Raw genomic sequence first — 17,474 nt, 5'->3', positions numbered from 1 at the left:
ATGCAGGACGGTAACTTCCTACTGTCGGCCCTGCAGCCCGAGATGGGTGTGTGCTCCCTGGCGCTGCCCTCGGACCTACAGTTGGACCGCCGGGGCACCGAAGGGCCAGAGGCCGAGAGGCTGCGTGCAGCTCGTGTCCAGGAGCAGGTCCGCGCTCGCCTCCTGCAGCTGGGGCAGCAGCCTTGGCAGAACGGGCCGGCCCAGCCCGACGGCGCGGCCAGGGCGGCCACAGGTAGGCAGACGCTGGCCGGGTGCCCACGATGGGTGGCGGGTGGAGGTGGCCCCAGCAGGCATGGTGGTGCGAGGGCCAGAGGCCGCGGTGGGGCCACTCCGGACTCAGCTCCCTGACTCACCCAGGCCCGCCTTGAGTCACCGCCCTACCCCTGCAGGCGTGGGAGAAGCCAGAGGTGAGGCCTCCACCTCCTGGCAGGGACCCCGGGGTCCTCCCTGCAAGTCGGGTTGGGCCTCACCTGCCCACCGGGCCCTGAGCCTCCCACCCCCCCAGGGGGGGCACGGGAGAAGCGGCATGTGGCCGGCCAGGTCTGTCTCTGTCGGCAAACCCGGAACACGCACGCGTCCGGTCCCACACCCCACGGGCTCACACACGGTCTCAGAGACACGCAGACACACACGTCACTCCCCTGGAGACACAAACGCAGAGACACAGACGCCCAGACTGTAGCGTCCACCCCCCATGCCCCACAGGAATAAGCAGACAGAAAGGTGAGGGGCGGGGTCTGGGACTCCTGGAGGAGAGCCACGGCCTGTCTGGGCCAGGGTCTCCCTGCGGAATTGCGGGGGGGAGGCCCTGCTGGGGTGACCCGGATACTCTCCATGAGAGCAGCGGGTGGGGCAATGCCCCTCAGGGCCAGGCAGCTCCCTGTGTAGGAACCCCGGTTCGTGCATGGGGCACGTGCATGGGTGTACGTGAGTGTGTATGTGTGTGTGCATGAGTGCGTGCAGCGAGTTCAGGGCACTTCTAGAAATGCCACTTCCTCCCTTGCCAGCTGCAGCCGCAGGGACCAAGGTCAGACAGTAAGAGGAGCCTCCAGGATGTCCGGGGCCAAGACCCCGCTCCACGGTGGCTCGCGTGATCTCCAGAGGGCCCTTCCCAGTGCTGGCCACCAGCTGCTGGTTGGGGGATAAGCGGCTCAGCCAGCACAGGGGCCGCCAGGGCTGGCTGGATTCCTGCGTCCTCCCCTCCCTGGGCCTCAGCCTTGCTGGTGGCCAAGTTGGGTGCCCAGGGGTCATGGGGTAGAGGAGGGAGCGGGGAGGGGTTAATTAGGGGAAAGAGGATTAGAATTTGGGGGTGGGGGCCGTGCCCCCTCAAGGCCGGGCCTCACTAGCGTCAAAGGGTTAATAGCCCCTGCCCAGAAGCCTCATTAACCAGGGCCTGTCTGGGGAGCGTGCTGGGTGGGGGAGTCCCCCCAGACCTAACTGAGGCAGAGGTTGTGGGAGGGTCCAAGGCCCCTCCTTCCCTTCACCCTCACCCTGAATCCCTTCAGCCTAGTCACTCTGCCCTGGCCTTCGGGGGATGGGACTCTTCCCCCTCCAGGTGTGACCACAGCAGGGGCTCTAGCAGAGGCTGACCACTCCAGGAATACCCCCCCAACCCAAAGACCCCGCCCCTGGCATTGCCCAGGTGATGCGCCCCCCAGTCCGTTCCCACTGCTCTGCCTTGGTTTGACCTTTGCCCAACTCTTCTCCGGGTGTTCTCAGCTCTTCCTATACACCCGACCAACCACACCGCGCCACCTGTCATCCACATATTCATTCAGTTGTCCCTTCAGCATCCATCCTCCCGGCTTAGATACCCCTTCACACACCAGTCACACACCAGTCAGTCTGCTCATCCAACCCATCCTTCCGATGGTCCAACCCGCCCTCCCCCCATCGCTCCACCCTCCACCTTCCATCCACCTGCCCGTCTGTCCACTCGCCACGCAGGTGGGCTGGCACCGGTGCCCCCGGCTTGTGTGTGGCTAGGGGTGGGTGTGGCTCGGCCAGGTGGGTCAGGGCACTGCGCCTCAGGGCACTGGTCCAGGGAGACTGTGTCCGCGGCGAGTGACCAACAGCACAGGATGGGCTCCCGGGAGGTCAGTGTGGCTTCCTGGGGGCAGTGGCCAGGCGTTGTGCCCTGGCAGGGATCGGGGAGCTGAGGAAGGAGGCCCTGGCACACTAGGTAGCCGGGAGGTCAGCAGGGTGAGCACATCCGTGCCCCGCTGAGGGGCACAGCTGGAAGGGACGGGGGCTGTGGGAGGGATGACAAGGTGACGGCAGGGACCGGAAGCCAAGGTACCTGCGCCAGAGTCCACTGGCCTCCCCACCAGGGCTCAGGGCAGGAGGGGAGGCAGGAGGCCAGTGCCTTGCCATCGGCCCAGCCAGGCTGCGCTGTCCCTGTCCGCAGGTGCGTGCCGGGCTCAGTACCACACCTTGCAGGCCGGTTTCAGCTCCCGCTCCCAGGGCCGGAGCGGGGACACCTCGGTGAGTGACAGCCCGGAGTCCCGTGAGGGAGGTTCTGGGGGCTCTGGGGGCTCCAGCGTCAGGAAGCCCAGCGGCCCTCACTGCCCTCCCCTCCCTGCCCCACAGACCTTCCGGCCCATCGCCAGGCCTGCCTGCAGCCCTGTCTCCTGGTCTTCCCGCTCGGTCGTGGACCTGAGCTCCGGCCGAAGGCTGAGCTCAGCCCAGAGCAGGGGCAGCGCCCTTGGTGCCGCAGGGTATGGGGGTGCCCGGCCCGCCGCGCCCCCGCCCACCCGGCCCACGTCCTTCCACGAGCGTGGCGGGGTGGGGAGCTGGGCGGATCACGACACCTTGTCCCTGCACTCGCTCAGCCTGGGGGCCGGGGGCCCGGATGACCGCTACGGAGTGGTGGAGGAGTGGCTGGAGCCGGCGGCCGCCTCCCCCTACAGGGCCTCTGCCTCTGAGCGCCGGGCCAGCTCCAGCTCTGGCCGGGCTGGGGGCCTGGGCTGGCTGGAGGCTGCCGAGGGGCCGCCCAGCCGGACCATCCGTGCCCCCGCCGTGCGGACCCTGCAGCGGTTCCAGAGCGGCCACCGCAGCCGTGTGGCAGCTGGGGGAGTGCCAGGGGGCGTCCTGGAGCCCGTGACCCGGGCGCCATCTGTGCGCAGCCTCAGCCTCAGCCTGGGCAACTCGGGCCACCTGCCGGACACGCGTGGGATGGACAGCTACGGTGGCCACCGCACTTTGCAGAGGCTCAGCAGCGGGTGAGCTGGGCCTGGCTCGGGGAGGGGGCTTCTGCCCTAACCCTGGCCTGTCCCCAGGCTCAGCCTGACCTGCCTCTTTTCTCCGCAGCTTTGATGACATTGACCTGCCCTCGGCAGTCAAGTACCTCATGGCCTCAGATCCCAACCTGCAGGTGCTGGGAGCAGCCTACATTCAGCACAAGTGCTACAGTGACACAGCAGCCAAGAAGCAGGTGACCACCCCTGCTTACCACCCTCACGGGCCCCCCTTCACTCACTGTCCTCTGTCTGGTCCCTGACCACCCCTCACTGATCCCCAAGCTGCCTGGGCAGACCCCATCTACCCAGGGCCTCCTCAGCAGAGGAGGAGCAGGAGGAACTGACTTGCACAAATCTGAATACACCTGCACGCTTCTGCACACACCTGCATACATCTCCATACCCCTGTATGTGTATGCACACGTCTCCATATACCTGCACATACCTGCACACACTTGCACACATCTGCATGTTTGTGCACACCTCTGCACACACCTGCGTACATCTCCATACCCCTGTATGTGTATGCACACGTCTCCATATACCTGCACATACCTGCACACACTTGCACACATCTGCATGTTTGTGCACACCTCTGCACACACCTGCGTACATCTCCATACACCTGTATGTGTGTGCACACGTCTCCATATACCTGCACATACCTGCACACACTTGCACACATCTGCATGTTTGTGCACACCTCTGCACACACCTGCGTACATCTCCATACCCCTGTATGTGTGTGCACACGTCTCCATATACCTGCACATACCTGCACACACTTGCACACATCTGCATGTTTGTGCACACCTCTGCACACACCTGCGTACATCTCCATACCCCTGTATGTGTGTGCACACGTCTCCATATACCTGCACATACCTGCACACACTTGCACACATCTGCATGTTTCTGCACACCTCTGCACACACCTGCGTACATCTCCATACCCCTGTATGTGTACTCATACATCCATATACACCTGCATACGTTTGCACATACCTATGCAGCGTGTGCACAAGCGCTAACACCCGTGTGGCTATGCCCACAGGCCCGCAGCCTGCAAGCTGTGGCTAGGCTGGTGAAGCTCTTCAACCACGCCAACCAGGAGGTGCAGCGCCACGCCACGGGCGCCATGCGCAACCTTGTCTACGACAACGCGGACAACAAGCTGGCCCTGGTGGAGGAGAACGGCATATTCGAGCTGCTGCGTTCGCTGCGTGAGCAGGACGACGAGCTGCGCAAGAATGTCACAGGTGGCCCTGCTCCCCGCCCGCCACTCTGCCACCCTTCCCTCGGTCCCCACGGCCATCCCTGTGGCATGTCTCTTTGGAGTGGGACTCCAGCCCCAGGCTCCTCCTCGTGTCCCCAAGCGTCCTCCTCTCTGCGCTGTTGCAGCCCCGTGACCCTACACGTCACACTCAGGCTCTCCCCAGCGAGGCTCTTGGGTGAGGCTCGAAGTGCCAGGCGGGGCCCTGGGCACCGTCCCCGGAAGAGGCAGAGGGGCTGGAGGGCCGTCCCTGACCACGGCCTCGCCCCACCTGCCACAGGGATCCTGTGGAACTTGTCCTCCAGTGACCACCTGAAGGATCGTCTGGCCCGAGACACGCTGGAGCAGCTCACAGACCTGGTGCTGAGCCCCTTCTCAGGGGCCAGGGGACCGCTCCTCACCCAGCAGAACGCCTCGGAAGCGGAGATCTTCTACAACGCCACGGGCTTCCTCAGGTGCGACGGGCAGCAGGCAGGGGAGGCCCAGAGAAGGGGCGTTAGGATCTGAGATCTGAATGACAAGGCGGGGCCACCGGGGGTGGGGGTCTGGGAGAAGTGGACAGAGAGGCAGAGGCGCTGACGCGGGAGTGGAACGGGCCGCCAGGTGTGGCCCCCGGCCAGACGTCAACAGACTGGGGGCTGCAGGCTCAAATTTCTTTAAATCAGGGATTTGATCTGATATTTATAACCTCCCCGGAGCCCCGGACACTTTGAGAAGTGGATGGGGGATGGGCATGCGGAGGTGCCGAGGGGCAGAGCCCAGCTCGGGGGAGGAGGGGATTGGTGCTCAGGATCTCAGCATTGGGTGGGTCCCTGAGGGGTGGGCTCTGCCTGTGGTCCCAGTGGGGGTCTCTGATCTGCCTCCATCCAAAGGAACCTCAGCTCGGCCTCCCAGGCCACTCGCCAGAAGATGCGTGAGTGCCACGGGCTCGTGGACTCCCTGGTCACCTATATCAACCACGCCCTGGACGTGGGCAAGTGCGAGGATAAGGTGAGGCTCAGCCAGTGCCCCGGGGCCCGAGGGGCTCCAGCCTGCTCTGACCGAGGTCCGCCCTCTGTCCACAGAGCGTGGAGAACGCCGTGTGCGTGCTCAGGAACCTGTCCTACCGCCTGTACGACGAGATGCCACCGTCGGCCCTGCAGCGGCTGGAGGGCCGAGGCCGCCGGGATACGGCAGGGGCGCTGCCAGGCGAGGCAGTGGGCTGCTTCACGCCACAGAGCCGGCGGCTCCGAGAGGTGGGTGCGGGCCTGGGCAGGGGGGCGGGCGGAAGCAGGGATCCCGGGTGACCTCGGCTGACCTCCACGCCCTCCTGCCCAGCTGCCCCTCACGGCCGACGCACTCACCTTCACCGAGGTGTCTAAGGACCCCAAGGGCCTGGAGTGGCTGTGGAGCCCCCAGGTCGTGGCGCTGTACAACCGGCTGCTGCAGCGCTGTGAGCTCAACCGGCACACGACGGAAGCGGCTGCCGGCGCGCTGCAGAACATCACCGCAGGCGACCGCAGGGTGAGGTGGCCGGGGACCACACCTGGCCACGCGCTGGGGCGCGAGGCACTGGGGACGCAAGGGGTGAACGGGGGACAGGAGCCCGCTCTCCCGGACTTTATGGTGCATCGGGGGGCCAGAACTTCAGAGCGAGAGAGGAAGGCAGGCAGGATGCGGCTGGAGGACGCCACCTCGGCCCCCGGGGTCTGCACTGAGTTTAAGGAAGGTGCCGGGAGGGTTGGGCCAGGAGGGAGCAGACCCGGGGCCTCCACGGGGCACCAGCACCCATTCTCACAGGCCCCTCTCCTGCCGGCAGTGGGCGGGCGTGCTGAGCCGGCTGGCTCTGGAGCAGGAACGCATCCTGAACCCGCTGCTGGACCGAGTTCGGACGGCTGACCACCACCAGCTGCGCTCGCTGACCGGCCTCATCCGAAACCTGTCTCGGAATGCCAGGAACAAGGATGAGCTGTGTGAGTCCAGCCGTCCCGAGGCCTGGGTTCTGCCTCCCCTGGGGGCCGGGCGCGTGCCTGGACTCTGTCTGTACTGCTGCTTCTCCGGGCGGCTTCTGGGAAGCCAGAGCTGGTGGACAGACAGGCGCCGAGGGGGCGCAGGGAATGGCAGGCGCCGAGGGGGCGGGGCAGGGGGCGGGCAATGGAGACTGACCACCCCGACCTGCTGGTAGCCACCAAGGTGGTGAGCCACCTGATAGAGAAGCTGCCCGGCAGCCCGGCTGAGAACTCTCCCCCGGCCGACGTGCTGGTGAACATCATAGCCATCCTCAACAACCTGCTGGTGGCCAGTCCCGTGGCCGCCCGAGACCTGCTCTACTTCGACGGGCTCCACAAACTGTTCTTCATCAAGAAGACGCGGGACAGGTGAGGGCCCGAGCCCCGCGCCCCCCCCCCCGCCCCCCAGCTCGCCCTGCCTCCTAGCCAAGCCTGTCACCCCACTGACCCCTGCCCCCTACCCCCAGCCCTGACAGTGAGAAGTCCTCCCGGGCAGCCTCCAGCCTCCTGGCCAACCTGTGGCAGTACAACAAGCTCCACCGGGATTTCCGGGCGGTATGTTCCCGCGGCCCAGGGCAGGCGGGGCTGCGAGCGTGGGGCGCGGGCACGGGACGGCAGGGAAGGACACGGAAACCCACGTGGCCCAGGGCACCCATAAGACCAGGGGCCTGGGGGGGCGGGATGCAGAGCAGCAGCGCCCTGACTCCAGGCCCCTCTCCGCCGCAGAAGGGCTACCGAAAGGAAGACTTCCTGGGCCCGTAGGCGAAGCCTCCCTTGGAGAAGGAGCGTGCGATGTGACCCGCCTCCAAGGGAAGGGCTCAGCTCAGGGCTGCTCGCCAGCTGGCCTGGAGGAGAAGGTTGATGACGGCCCAGGGGCTCTCGCTGGAGCCCCATCCACGTGCAACTTGAAGGCCTGGGCCACGGGGGAGGGGACAGGGGCTTGCGGCTGGGGAATTGGCTTCTGCAGGGCAGGGGGTGGGGCAGGGCTTGAGGCTGCTCTGATGCGCGGGGTGGTGGCCAGGTCACACTGGCAGAGGTGGCTCTGGCTGTGGCCCAGCAGTGCCTCGGGACAGCCAGCAATGGGAATAAAGGTGGCCGTGAACACAGCAGCCACAGCCCCTCATGCTTCTTTGGTTGGTCAGACTTGGGGGTCGGACCCAAGGACTCAGCAATGTCTCCAAGAGCAACCATGCCTGCCCCTTAGGACACTCCCCCCTGGGCCCACACACAGGCCTCTCCAGGTCAGGGGACCCAGGACAGGGAGGAGGGCGTGTCCAGCAGCAGGAGAGCTGGCGGAGAGAATGGAGGAGATGGGGCAGACAGCAGAGGCAGCCTCAAGCCAAGTGAGACGCAGAAGCAGCGGAGCTGGGGACCTGGCGTGTACAGGAACGAGCACTTCCGGGGCAGCCGTGACGCCTACTGGCCTCGGGGCCGCCCTGCCGGGCTGTGCTCGCGCGGCAGATGCATCCAAGCCCTCTCCCTGCCCTGCCTTCCTGGGCCTGGAGGTGCCCTGATCGGTGTACTCATGCTGTCTGAGGCTTGGGGTCCAGTAGGTTCTGGGACCTCTCCATCTCACCAAGCCAGGCCCGTTGGTTGTAAAGTTCCCACTGACATTTTTTACAACAACAGGCTTTTTCTGCAAAGCTCGGAACCTGAAGTCTCTAAGGGGCCTGCCCCCCAGGGACTGTCTGGACCACAGTGGGACTGGGAACAGTCACGGCCCCAAGCAGGGAGACCTGAGGAGGCCGCTGCAAGAGACACGCCTCAGCTGGCTCAGGACGGAGCAGGATGGGGAGAGGGTGGGCTTGAGGGGACACCCAGGTGCGGGGACCAGGTGGCCATGGAGCGAGAAAAGGAAGGGATCCAGGGCCCTGGAGTGCCTGAGACGGAAGTGAGGGGCGGGGTGTTCGCTCAGAACACTGCACACCCCCTCCTGCCCCAGGGGAGCAGAGGCCGAGACCGGGCGGGGCTCCAGAGGACTTTATTTCTGGCGCGAGGAGGGTCGCTGGGCCCACTCTCCTTCCCCGAGGTCCCAAGGCTGCAGGGAGACAGGGCTCGTGGTCCTGCTGAGTGGGAAAAAAACCCACCCCAGCCCTGCCCCAGCTGTCCCTGGTGAACCTGCTGCTCCACGGGGCAGGGGCTACACGTCATCCTCCGACACCAGGCAGTAGAAGTCCGTGCGGGCACTGTAGTTTCGGGAGCCAAGGTCCGACACATCCACTTCACTGCCTTGGCCCTCTCCAAGCGAGACCCCACTTGCATGCGGTGGAGCTGCTGGCTCCCCAAAGACAGGCCCTCGTACACCTGGGGAGGGGTACCGCCAGGCCTGAGGCTGGGCCGCCCACAGCCTGCCTTCTGCCAGGGTCACTCCCTGCTGCCCCTCCTGCATGGTGGCATTTGAGATCCTGGAGGTTCCCAGTCAGGCCCCAGGCCCGACCACCTTCATGGAAAGAGGCAGTGGGAGGTGCTGGGAATTAAGCCCATCCACGGGCTGCAGGGAGCAGTCCCTGCCACCTGGACCCTTTTTGGGGCTCCACCTTATGCAGCCCCCCTCCAACTCAGGCTGAGCTTCTCAGGGTCAGGGGTGGGGCCGGTGGGCATACCCAAGTCCCCCTCAGGGTCAGGGTCCAGCTCCGGGTCCAGGGTCCGACCCTCTGGGACCCGGCCTCGCACAATCAGCATGGGGTCCTTGTCATCCTGCAGCCGGGTCTGGGGGTCTCCCTCCATCGCTCTGTACTGCACCTTCCGCGGCAATGCCAACTGTAGCTCTTTCCAAAAATCGGAGGAAGGTGTCTGGAGGCCAAGGTGGGGCAGTTAGCGAGCGTGAACAATTGGGGGGGGGGGGTGAGGGGGTGCCAACACGGAAAGACCCTGGTCTCCTTGGCCCCAAAGAGCCCACTCCTCTGGGCGGCTGACCATGGCACCTCCACCCACGGGCTCCCATCCACAAGCCCCCTCCCTCCCCGCCCCCTGCCCCTCCGCACCACGGAACCGGGCCTCCAGAGCAGCAGGGTCACCAGGTGGCGATGCTGGCGCAGCAGGCGGAGCGCAGGGTGTGCGGGGTCGCGCCGCTGGCCCTCGAAAGTGATGAAGATGGGTCTGCGCGTGAGCTCCAGCAGCCGGCACAGGCCCTCCCTGCGAGGGCGGCACAGTCAGGGGGGGCGCAGTTGGGGCCCACCCAGTCCCGCGCGGGACCCACCGGAAGCTGTGACTGCACCAGGCCCGGCCGAGGAAGGCGTCGGACAACACCACGACGAGGCGCCGGCAGCGGCTCAGGTTCACCAGGAGGTCGGCCGACGGCTCTGCGGGAACCCGGGCATCGGCGGGGGCGGTGCGGACGGGGCCCTAGAAGGGGCGGGGCCCTAGCCGGGGCCTGAGGAGGACCCGAGGGGGCGTGGCCCTAGGAAGGCGGGATCTGGGCCGGAACAGGGGCGGGGACCAAGTAGAGATGGGGCTGGGCCCTGCACGGGGAGGAGGCGGGCTTTGAGGGGCGTGGCCCTGGAAAGGCGGGGTCTGGGCCGGAACAGGGGCGGGGCCTGCGCCCCGCATCGGGGCTGGGCCCGAGCGGAAAGGGGCAGGGCGCCGCCGTACCCGCGCGAGGCAGGAGGTCGCGGTCGTCCAGAAAGAGCTTGTAACCCCGCCGCCGCTCCAGCTGCGGCTTCAGGATGAAGTTCACGAACTTCCGGTCCTCGGGGCTGTCGCTGTAGGAGACGTAGGCGTCGTAGAGCTTCCCGTCTGCGGAGGGCGGCGGGTGAGCGCGGCCGCTTTCCAGGCCTAGGCTTGCCACCCTCGGGGCCCCCTAAACCTCCCCCCTTGTGCCCCAGGGTCCAGGCCAGCCCCCCAGACGCAGATCCAGCAGATCTCGGCCCCGGGCCCCGCTTAGACCCCTCCTCAGCACAGGATTCCGAGTGGAGCCCTGGAACCAGGCTACCGTGGCCCCCTTCTGCCGGCCCTGTGCCCTCCTGGGCTGCACAGAGACACCCCCCTTTCCTGGACTGGGCTCTCTCCAGTGCCCTCCAGGGACGGATGCCTCCTCGCCCCCACCTCCAGAGCCAATCCCCCCACCCAGCGCTGAGCCTAGGGAGGCCCCGTGGCTGACTCCGCCTCCCCATGCATCCGCGCCCCACGCACCCCACGCACCGTTCATCTCCACCTCCCCATACGTGTCTTGGTACCAGAGCAGTACATTGAGTCGGCACTTCGCGTATAGCAGCGCTGCCAGCAGCAGGACCAGCAGGACCAGAAGTGAGGCCAGCACCGCGGCCACGTGTCCAGCCAGGCCTGGGGACAGAGCCACTGACTGAGCCAGCCCAGCACCCTCCAAGCCTAAAGGCTCCCCAGGCCTCCCTCCTACCTTCTGCCCCACTGGACCCCACTCACCAGCTCTCCAAAGAGTGAAGGAAGAGGAGCTGATGTTCTGGACGGAGCAGGTGAAGGTCCTGAAGTCTTCAGTACTGGTCAGGTTGATCCCCAGGACACTGGACACAAGCACCTCTGACCAGTTGGCCTTGACCCTGGGGAGACCAGGCCCCACCCCCTCACCTGGGGCTCGACAGCATCACCGGATGCCCCAGAGCCCCACTTGTCTGGGACTCACCCAGAGAGGCTGCAGATTTGGGCCTCCTGGGCAGTCCTTGGGCCATAAGCTAAGAGAAATGGCCAGAACATGAAGGGGGTGTGGATCTCTTTTGGGACAGTCACCCTAATCCTGGGTCTGGGTCCTGGGGGTCCTCAGATCCTAGGCTTGGCCCGGCGGTCAGTGAGTAAGTCAGGCTGTAGGACTCTGCTGGCACCCATGGCCCTGGCTGGTCTACAAGGTGAGTGTCTAGAGGGGCCATCTGTCCCTGCAGTCACTGACTCTTAGTGTGCGTCCAGAGTGGCACTCTGCCCATGGCATGTCTGGCCAGTCACTCCCCAGCCCATGTCCAGGTCATTACAGACCAGGGTGTAGGTCAGAGAGGCCACTGGGGGGGCGGGGTATATCCAGCGTGGTCACCTGACCCTGGACACCCTCATCTCTTACCAGGAGTCCTCATGGAGGTCATAGTGGCTTCCATTGCCCAGCAGCAGCCCATCTCTCAGCCACTGGACCGAGGGCAAGGGGCAGTGGGGCCCAGAGACCACTGAGGCCGTGCAGTTCAGAGTGACCACACTGCCCAGGGCAGGCCACAGGACCTGGTTTCCAGATGGGGAGAGGAAGTCAGGGGCCCTGTCGCAGGCTCCTGCAGAGAGAGGACCGAGTGGGTTAGCTGTGCCCACGATGCCAGCCTCCCACTGTCCACAGATGGTCTGTGGGCCGGGAGAAAACCACGGTGGCCAGTGGCATGTGCTGCTTCGTAACTGCATCACGTCTGTCCACACGTCCCACGGGGGACAGGGCCTGGCATTTGGCACATCTAACCCCAGCAGCAGCCGGTTCGTATGTGTTCTGCCTGCCCCAGATGTGGCTGCCCGTCCCCAGAGAAGATGTTAGCACGGAGTCATGGCTGAGCTGGCCCAGCACCGCCCTCCAGCTCAGCAGGGCCCGCCTAGCTGCCTGTCTACCCAGGACGCGAGCCAGCACACGTTTCCTGTGTGCACCTGTCGCCCACTGCTCTGATGCCCAGGCCCCGGCCCCTCTGCTGGACACCAGTGGTTTGGGGGAGTCAGGGGTTGGGCGTCAGCACCTTCCACCTGGTATGGGAGCTGGGGGTTCCAGGACCCTCTACTCCTGGCTACAGGCAAGCCTTCTCACCTCCCCAAGATCTTTTAATTGGGGTGATGAGCCGGAGCCGGTAGTCATAGAAGCCTGCCATCATCTTGGTAGTGTGGTCTCCCAGCAGCCCACCCCCCATGGCCGCCCACCGCGCCCACTCCCAGTATCCCTGGGCTTTACTGACCCCCACGAGCCTGGTCTAGAGGCCTTGGGCAGGAGACGGTGTGGGCCCATCCTAACCATGGGCTCAGGACCCCGGGCCATAGGGGAGGGGCAAACAGAGGTCTTTGTACCCCTGGCTTGAGGCCAAGCAGAGAGGCCAGGCCACACTGCAGCGTGGAGCCAGCCTGAGGGGCAGGAGGTGGGAGTGGAGCCCGTGCCCATCCCTCTCTGGCCGTCTACCTGCCATGGTCTGGCCGGGGCCTCCTCAAGGCAGGCTGGACACTGGTGCCACCCACGGCTCCCCGGGGCTCCTTGGCCGAGCAGACTGATCCCGCAAGGGCTGGGCAGGATTCACTCTCTGTCCTTGTGGCCAGTCAGTCAGGGCACCAGGATGGGTCAGAGGCTGCCGCCATCCCCGGAAGCAAGTTAAACAAGAACAGGGTAAGTTAACGTGTAACTCTGGCCACTGAAGCACTGCCTCTGCCCCGGCTGCCGCGTGGAGGCCCCAGAGCACCAGGCACAGCCTAGACTGCACGTCATCTGCCCCAGGGACGCAGTGACAGCCCAGGGTGGGACAGCGCTCCCGGCACACCTCGTGAGCCCAGGAGTTGGCCTCGTTCCCAGGTCCCCTGGGACAGGGCTGCCACACACAGGCAGCGGGGCTGCAGTACAGCCGCACTCAGCCTGTACTGAGGCTCCGGGGGGCTCGGGGTTCTCGAGTGCTGGGCTGCCTGACTGAGCCTTGCTCCCAGCCATGGGGTTTTGTTCTGGACGCCGTCCTGGGTGCACCACGCACGCGTGAACCCTGCACTTGAGGCTGCACTGGGCCGAGGTGTCGAGGCAGGAGGGGTGAGCGGGGGGTCAGGCTGGTCTCACGGGGCAGCCCTCCTTCTGGGTCCTGTGCTGGCGCCTCCACCCATTTGTCATCTTCAGACCCAGACACTTTTGTCCACACTGTCCGTATAGTTGTCCAAGGGAAGCCCCCACCCGCCCACGGTGACCTTTCTCTTCTCCGCGGGGTCTGGGACCACTCCCGGCCAGACTGGCAGCAGCCACACGCCTCTTGACCCAAAAAGCTCTCCAGTGACCTGGGCTGAACGGCGGGGCACGAAGCCCCAGTGGCAGAGCCTTTGAGGAAGACTCCTTGGCAGCCGGGCCCTGGGCACCTCCTCCCTGGTGCCCAGCGGGTATTTACTGGGCACCTAGTCCTCCCCCTGCTCCCTGCCAAGTGGACACACCAGGGCCCCGGCTCCTTCAGGCCCTCCCCCCACCCGTAGGGCCCCTGAGGCTGTGCAGGGACGAGTCTTAGCCTGCCCCCCATTCCTTCGGCACGGGTGACCCGATGTGGCCCCGTGATCAGCTGGAAGCCCCTGGTTTGGCTGGGCTGGAATTTCCTCAGAAATCGGTGGAGCGGCAGGCTCGTTCCCGGGGGGCTGGTGCGGAGGGTCCTTCCAGAAGTCCTTTGGAGTGGAGGGCAGTCCTGGGAAGGCCCTTGAAGCAGGAGGACAAGCCCACTGAGGGCTATGGGAGGCTGGGCGGCTCACGCCCCCTCCCTCAGCCCAGCGGGTCCCAGGGCAACTCCTACAGTGGCCCCTTGGCCTCTGTAACCTCAGAAGACCTCCTACCCCTGGAAAGGCAACCTCGGACCCTCCTGGAAATTCAGGCCAAACCACATGGCCAGGCGACAGGTGTCCCCCTGCACACCCTCCGCTGCAACCCTCCCCGTCCTCTGTATCGTCTCTGTGTTGTACGACCGCCCCCTGCACGCCCCACACATGCCTGCACGTGCACACTCCCCACACCTCCGACACTCCGGCAGTCCACACACCTGGCACACCCCACACCACACACACTGCACCTCACACCCACCCTCAGCCTCCCATCACCCCTCGCTCTCTCACTGGCACACACGCACCACGCACACACGTGCACACGCAAGCCACATGCTTTGCGGGCCTCCCCTCAGCCAGGCCTGATTTCGAGGAGAGGGCTCAGGCCGGAAAAGGCATCCAAGGACGAGAACACAGGCTCACGCTGAGCAGCGAGAACACGAAGTCACCTGGTTCCAGCTCTTTCCTCCTGAGGAGGGGATGTCCGTCACTGAGGTCATTCACGTGTGCTTGGGAGCAAACTGTTTGCTCGGCTGGGCCCCCGGCCCAGTCCAAATCACCACGGCTGCCCCAGACGCATCGCCAAGCACGGCGAGGACCTGGCTTTTGTCTGTGCGTTTTAATAAGAACTTTCCCCGTAGCTTCCTGGCTTTGCAGTCACATCCTCTCCTCAACCTAAACCCCACCCAGGCACCCACCCTCCTCCCCAGCGGGCCGGCGGGCGGGCGGGCAGTTGGTGGTTCTCCCCGCCAGCCCCGCCTGCCCCACTCTTCCTGTAACTCTGAGTCAAGCAGCTCCTTCCTCTAGGGCCCGCCCCAGCCCACCCGGGCACCGGCACCGGCACCGTCCTTCCCTTCCCAAGGCCAGGCCTGGGTGAGCGGGGAGGTGGCAGAAGGGCTGGGGGCCACGGTGATATGTGGGGGTCCTGGCCAGCGGACCCCCAGTCAGGGCCGTCCTGCACACTCCTGAGGAGCTGGGCAGTATGGCCTGCTTCCCGGACACTCCCTATGGTCCCAACACCCAGGAGACGGGGCGGGGGGCGGGTGTCTCCACGTAGCTCCCCGGGCCCCAGTGAGCAGCCCCGATGTATCTCTGACCTCTGACCTGCCAGGGTGATGGGTGGGGCTCCTGTGGAAACTCTCACCAATAACGGGCCCTTGAACAGGGCTCTCTGGCCCCCTCCCTGCCCACCTCCCAGGTGTAGCCCCCAAATGGTGAGCAGTTACAAGGGGGCTGGGGTATCACATGGACCTTAAGCCCCCTCTTCTAGATAAGGGAGCGAACAGGAGGCCTCAGCGAGGGTCCCAGCTCTGAGCCCAGGTGGTGGAGAGCCGACATCTCCTGGAGTCACAACAGACCCCCCTGCACCACCATCCCGGACTGACCTGGAACTCAGGGCCCAGCACTGGTGGCTGATGGCGCTGCTCATAGCAATCGGGCAGGGTCCCCTGTGGTCCCTGTCCCTGCCCTCACCCTCCAGGGGCAGAGCATCCTCACTGCAGCGTCAGCTTTCCTACATCCTTAATCTGACCCTGTCCAAGGCACCCTGCACAACGCCCACCCCCCCCCCCGTGGCCTCCAAGACCCTTGGACGATGGTGCATCTTGGGCTCAGGGTCCAATAGAACTGGAAGAAGTCCTGACTGCACGCCTTCCCCACCGAGCCGCAGCTCCTCCAAGGAGCCCCAGTGGGCCCTGAGGCTGAGTGAACAGCGTAAGCACCTGATGGTCAGGCTGGTGGCCGCCAGCAGTCAGTGACCTGCCCGGGAGAGCCCAGGCAGGAGGCAAAGAGCTAGGTTCTCCCTGGTGTCCCCACCTGCTTTGCTGCCTCTCAAAGCTCCTGCCAGACTGCCTGCCTCTCGGCATGCCCAACCGCACCACCAGCTCACAGCCGCGACTGGGCGCCCGTCCACCCTTTGCTAACGCCCACCCTCACCCTCCCTTGTCCCCCAGGCCCACTCCACAAAGTGAGCGGAAAACCCCACGTCGCCTCAGGCACTCTCGAGAACAGCCCTTCCGAATCCGAGCCCGCCCCCTGCACCGCCCACCGCGCTCGGCTGCACCCGCGCGGTTCCTAGGAAGCCCTAGCCCCTCCCACCCGCCGGCCTCACGCTGGCTCTCCGCCTCCCCGGAGCCTCGGCGTCGGCCTGGCCGCCGGGCGCGCGCCCGCGCCTCGTCCCCAGGCGCCCAGCCGTCTGATTTGCTGCTCAGCACCCCAGTCTCTGAGCGACTCCCTCTCATCTGGGACCGGCGGCCCCTCTGCGCCTGGCGCGTCTGTCCCGAAGGAAAGAACTTGCACAAAGCGCTGTGGCCCCGCGAGCCGAGAGGCCCCGTCCTGCACCCCCGGGCCCGCCACGCACCCCACACCCGCGCTCCGCCTTCCCGGAGGGGCGTTAGTACCCCCTTCCTCCGGGTGGGGTGAGCCAGGCAGGGCGCGCACGTTTGGGGGGCGCGGGGACGGGCAGGTCGGGGGCGCGCACGGAAGGGCGGGGTGCGCGGACGGCTGTAGCGCCGCCCGGACACAGGTGCGCAGCGGTGCCAGCAGGTTTCTCCGTCCGCCCCCGGCGCTCTGGGAGGCCTCGGGGCTGGGCTCGGACTTTGGGGCGGAGGCGGGGTCCCTCAGCGCCTCGGCGCTCCTCTTCCCTCTCCTGGCCGAGGACCAAGTCGGGCGGAGCGGGAAGAGCGGCCCTCGCCCCCGCAAGGCCGGAGGGGCCGGAACGAGGTGTGAGCTGAGGCTTCCGGGCGACGCGGGCAACGGGCTCGGCTCCGAGGCGCTTCCTGCGGAACCGCACCCGCCACGGCCCAGAGGCTCCCCGGGGCAAAAGGCGCCTCGGCCGCCCAAGCTCCAGGCCCGGTTCTGGCTCCCGGGAGCCGGCGACCTCCACTCACCTCCGCAGGTAGGAGCCGCGATCGGCACTCACCTGCTGACAAGACCCGGGGCTTGCGCGGCCGCGAGGGTGGAGCGGCTCACCTGGGCCAGGTGCGCAGCGGCGACAGCCCCAGCGACGGTGGCAGGTGCAGCCCCGCCCAGCAGCCGGGGCGAGGGCGGACCCAACTGTCCTGCTTCGAGCCTCAGGCTGGTGTTCAAGACGGTCCTGCGCTCGGCCCCCTGGAGCCGCGGCCGCCGCGCCTGGGGGCAGAGGCCAAACCGGCCCGACCAGCCCCGAGAGTCTCGGTGCCCCAGGAACTCCTCGGAAATTCCACCGTCCCCAGGAGCACCTGGTGCGGTTCTGCTCCTCCTCCCAAGCTCTTTGTCTTCCTCTAGGAAGCCTGCCTTGACTCCCGCTCCTAAACCCGAGGTGCAGGGAGGGTAAGACCTCTGTGACCTCTGTAAGGCACCCCTCACTTGGAAGCCCACGGAAAACCAGAGCGGGGCGGAGGCTACCACATTCCGGGCCTCTCCCCGTCACGGCCTCAGTTTCCCAGCTAGCCCTGAGGGCAGACGTAATCGGCCAGAAGCCCAGAAATTAACACAAAGCAGTTTTATTTTATTAGAGAAAACTCTGCT

General features: G+C 66.0%; 2 protein-coding genes across 2 annotated transcripts; one reads left to right on the top strand and one right to left on the bottom strand.

The window, feature by feature from the left end:
* PKP3 (plakophilin 3) lies at positions 1-7,367 on the top strand (the record flags this gene model as incomplete). Its single annotated transcript, XM_082659883.1, has 13 exons — positions 1-232; positions 2,408-2,484; positions 2,590-3,221; positions 3,310-3,433; positions 4,294-4,498; positions 4,793-4,967; positions 5,385-5,502; positions 5,577-5,747; positions 5,830-6,015; positions 6,311-6,464; positions 6,677-6,869; positions 6,968-7,055; positions 7,227-7,367. The coding sequence occupies 13 exons, from the start codon at positions 1-3 to the stop codon at positions 7,260-7,262; spliced, it is 2,391 nt and encodes a 796-aa protein (XP_082516009.1). The 3' UTR covers positions 7,263-7,367.
* Positions 7,368-8,471: 1,104 nt separating this feature from the next.
* Positions 8,472-16,969, bottom strand: SIGIRR (single Ig and TIR domain containing). The gene is made up of 10 exons (XM_082660456.1): positions 16,888-16,969; positions 12,598-12,760; positions 11,524-11,722; positions 10,881-11,014; positions 10,641-10,781; positions 10,092-10,235; positions 9,700-9,802; positions 9,485-9,635; positions 9,104-9,293; positions 8,472-8,804 (listed from the first exon to the last, which is right to left on the bottom strand). The coding sequence occupies exons 2-10, from the start codon at positions 12,602-12,604 to the stop codon at positions 8,641-8,643; spliced, it is 1,233 nt and encodes a 410-aa protein (XP_082516582.1). The 5' UTR covers positions 12,605-12,760; positions 16,888-16,969; the 3' UTR covers positions 8,472-8,640.
* Positions 16,970-17,474: the final 505 nt, after the last annotated feature.

This window comes from Grampus griseus (genome assembly GCF_964374135.1).
Source record: "Grampus griseus genome assembly, chromosome: 8".
Taxonomy (NCBI): Eukaryota; Metazoa; Chordata; class Mammalia; order Artiodactyla; family Delphinidae; genus Grampus; species Grampus griseus.
This window is presented reverse-complemented; position numbering and strand designations above follow the sequence as displayed.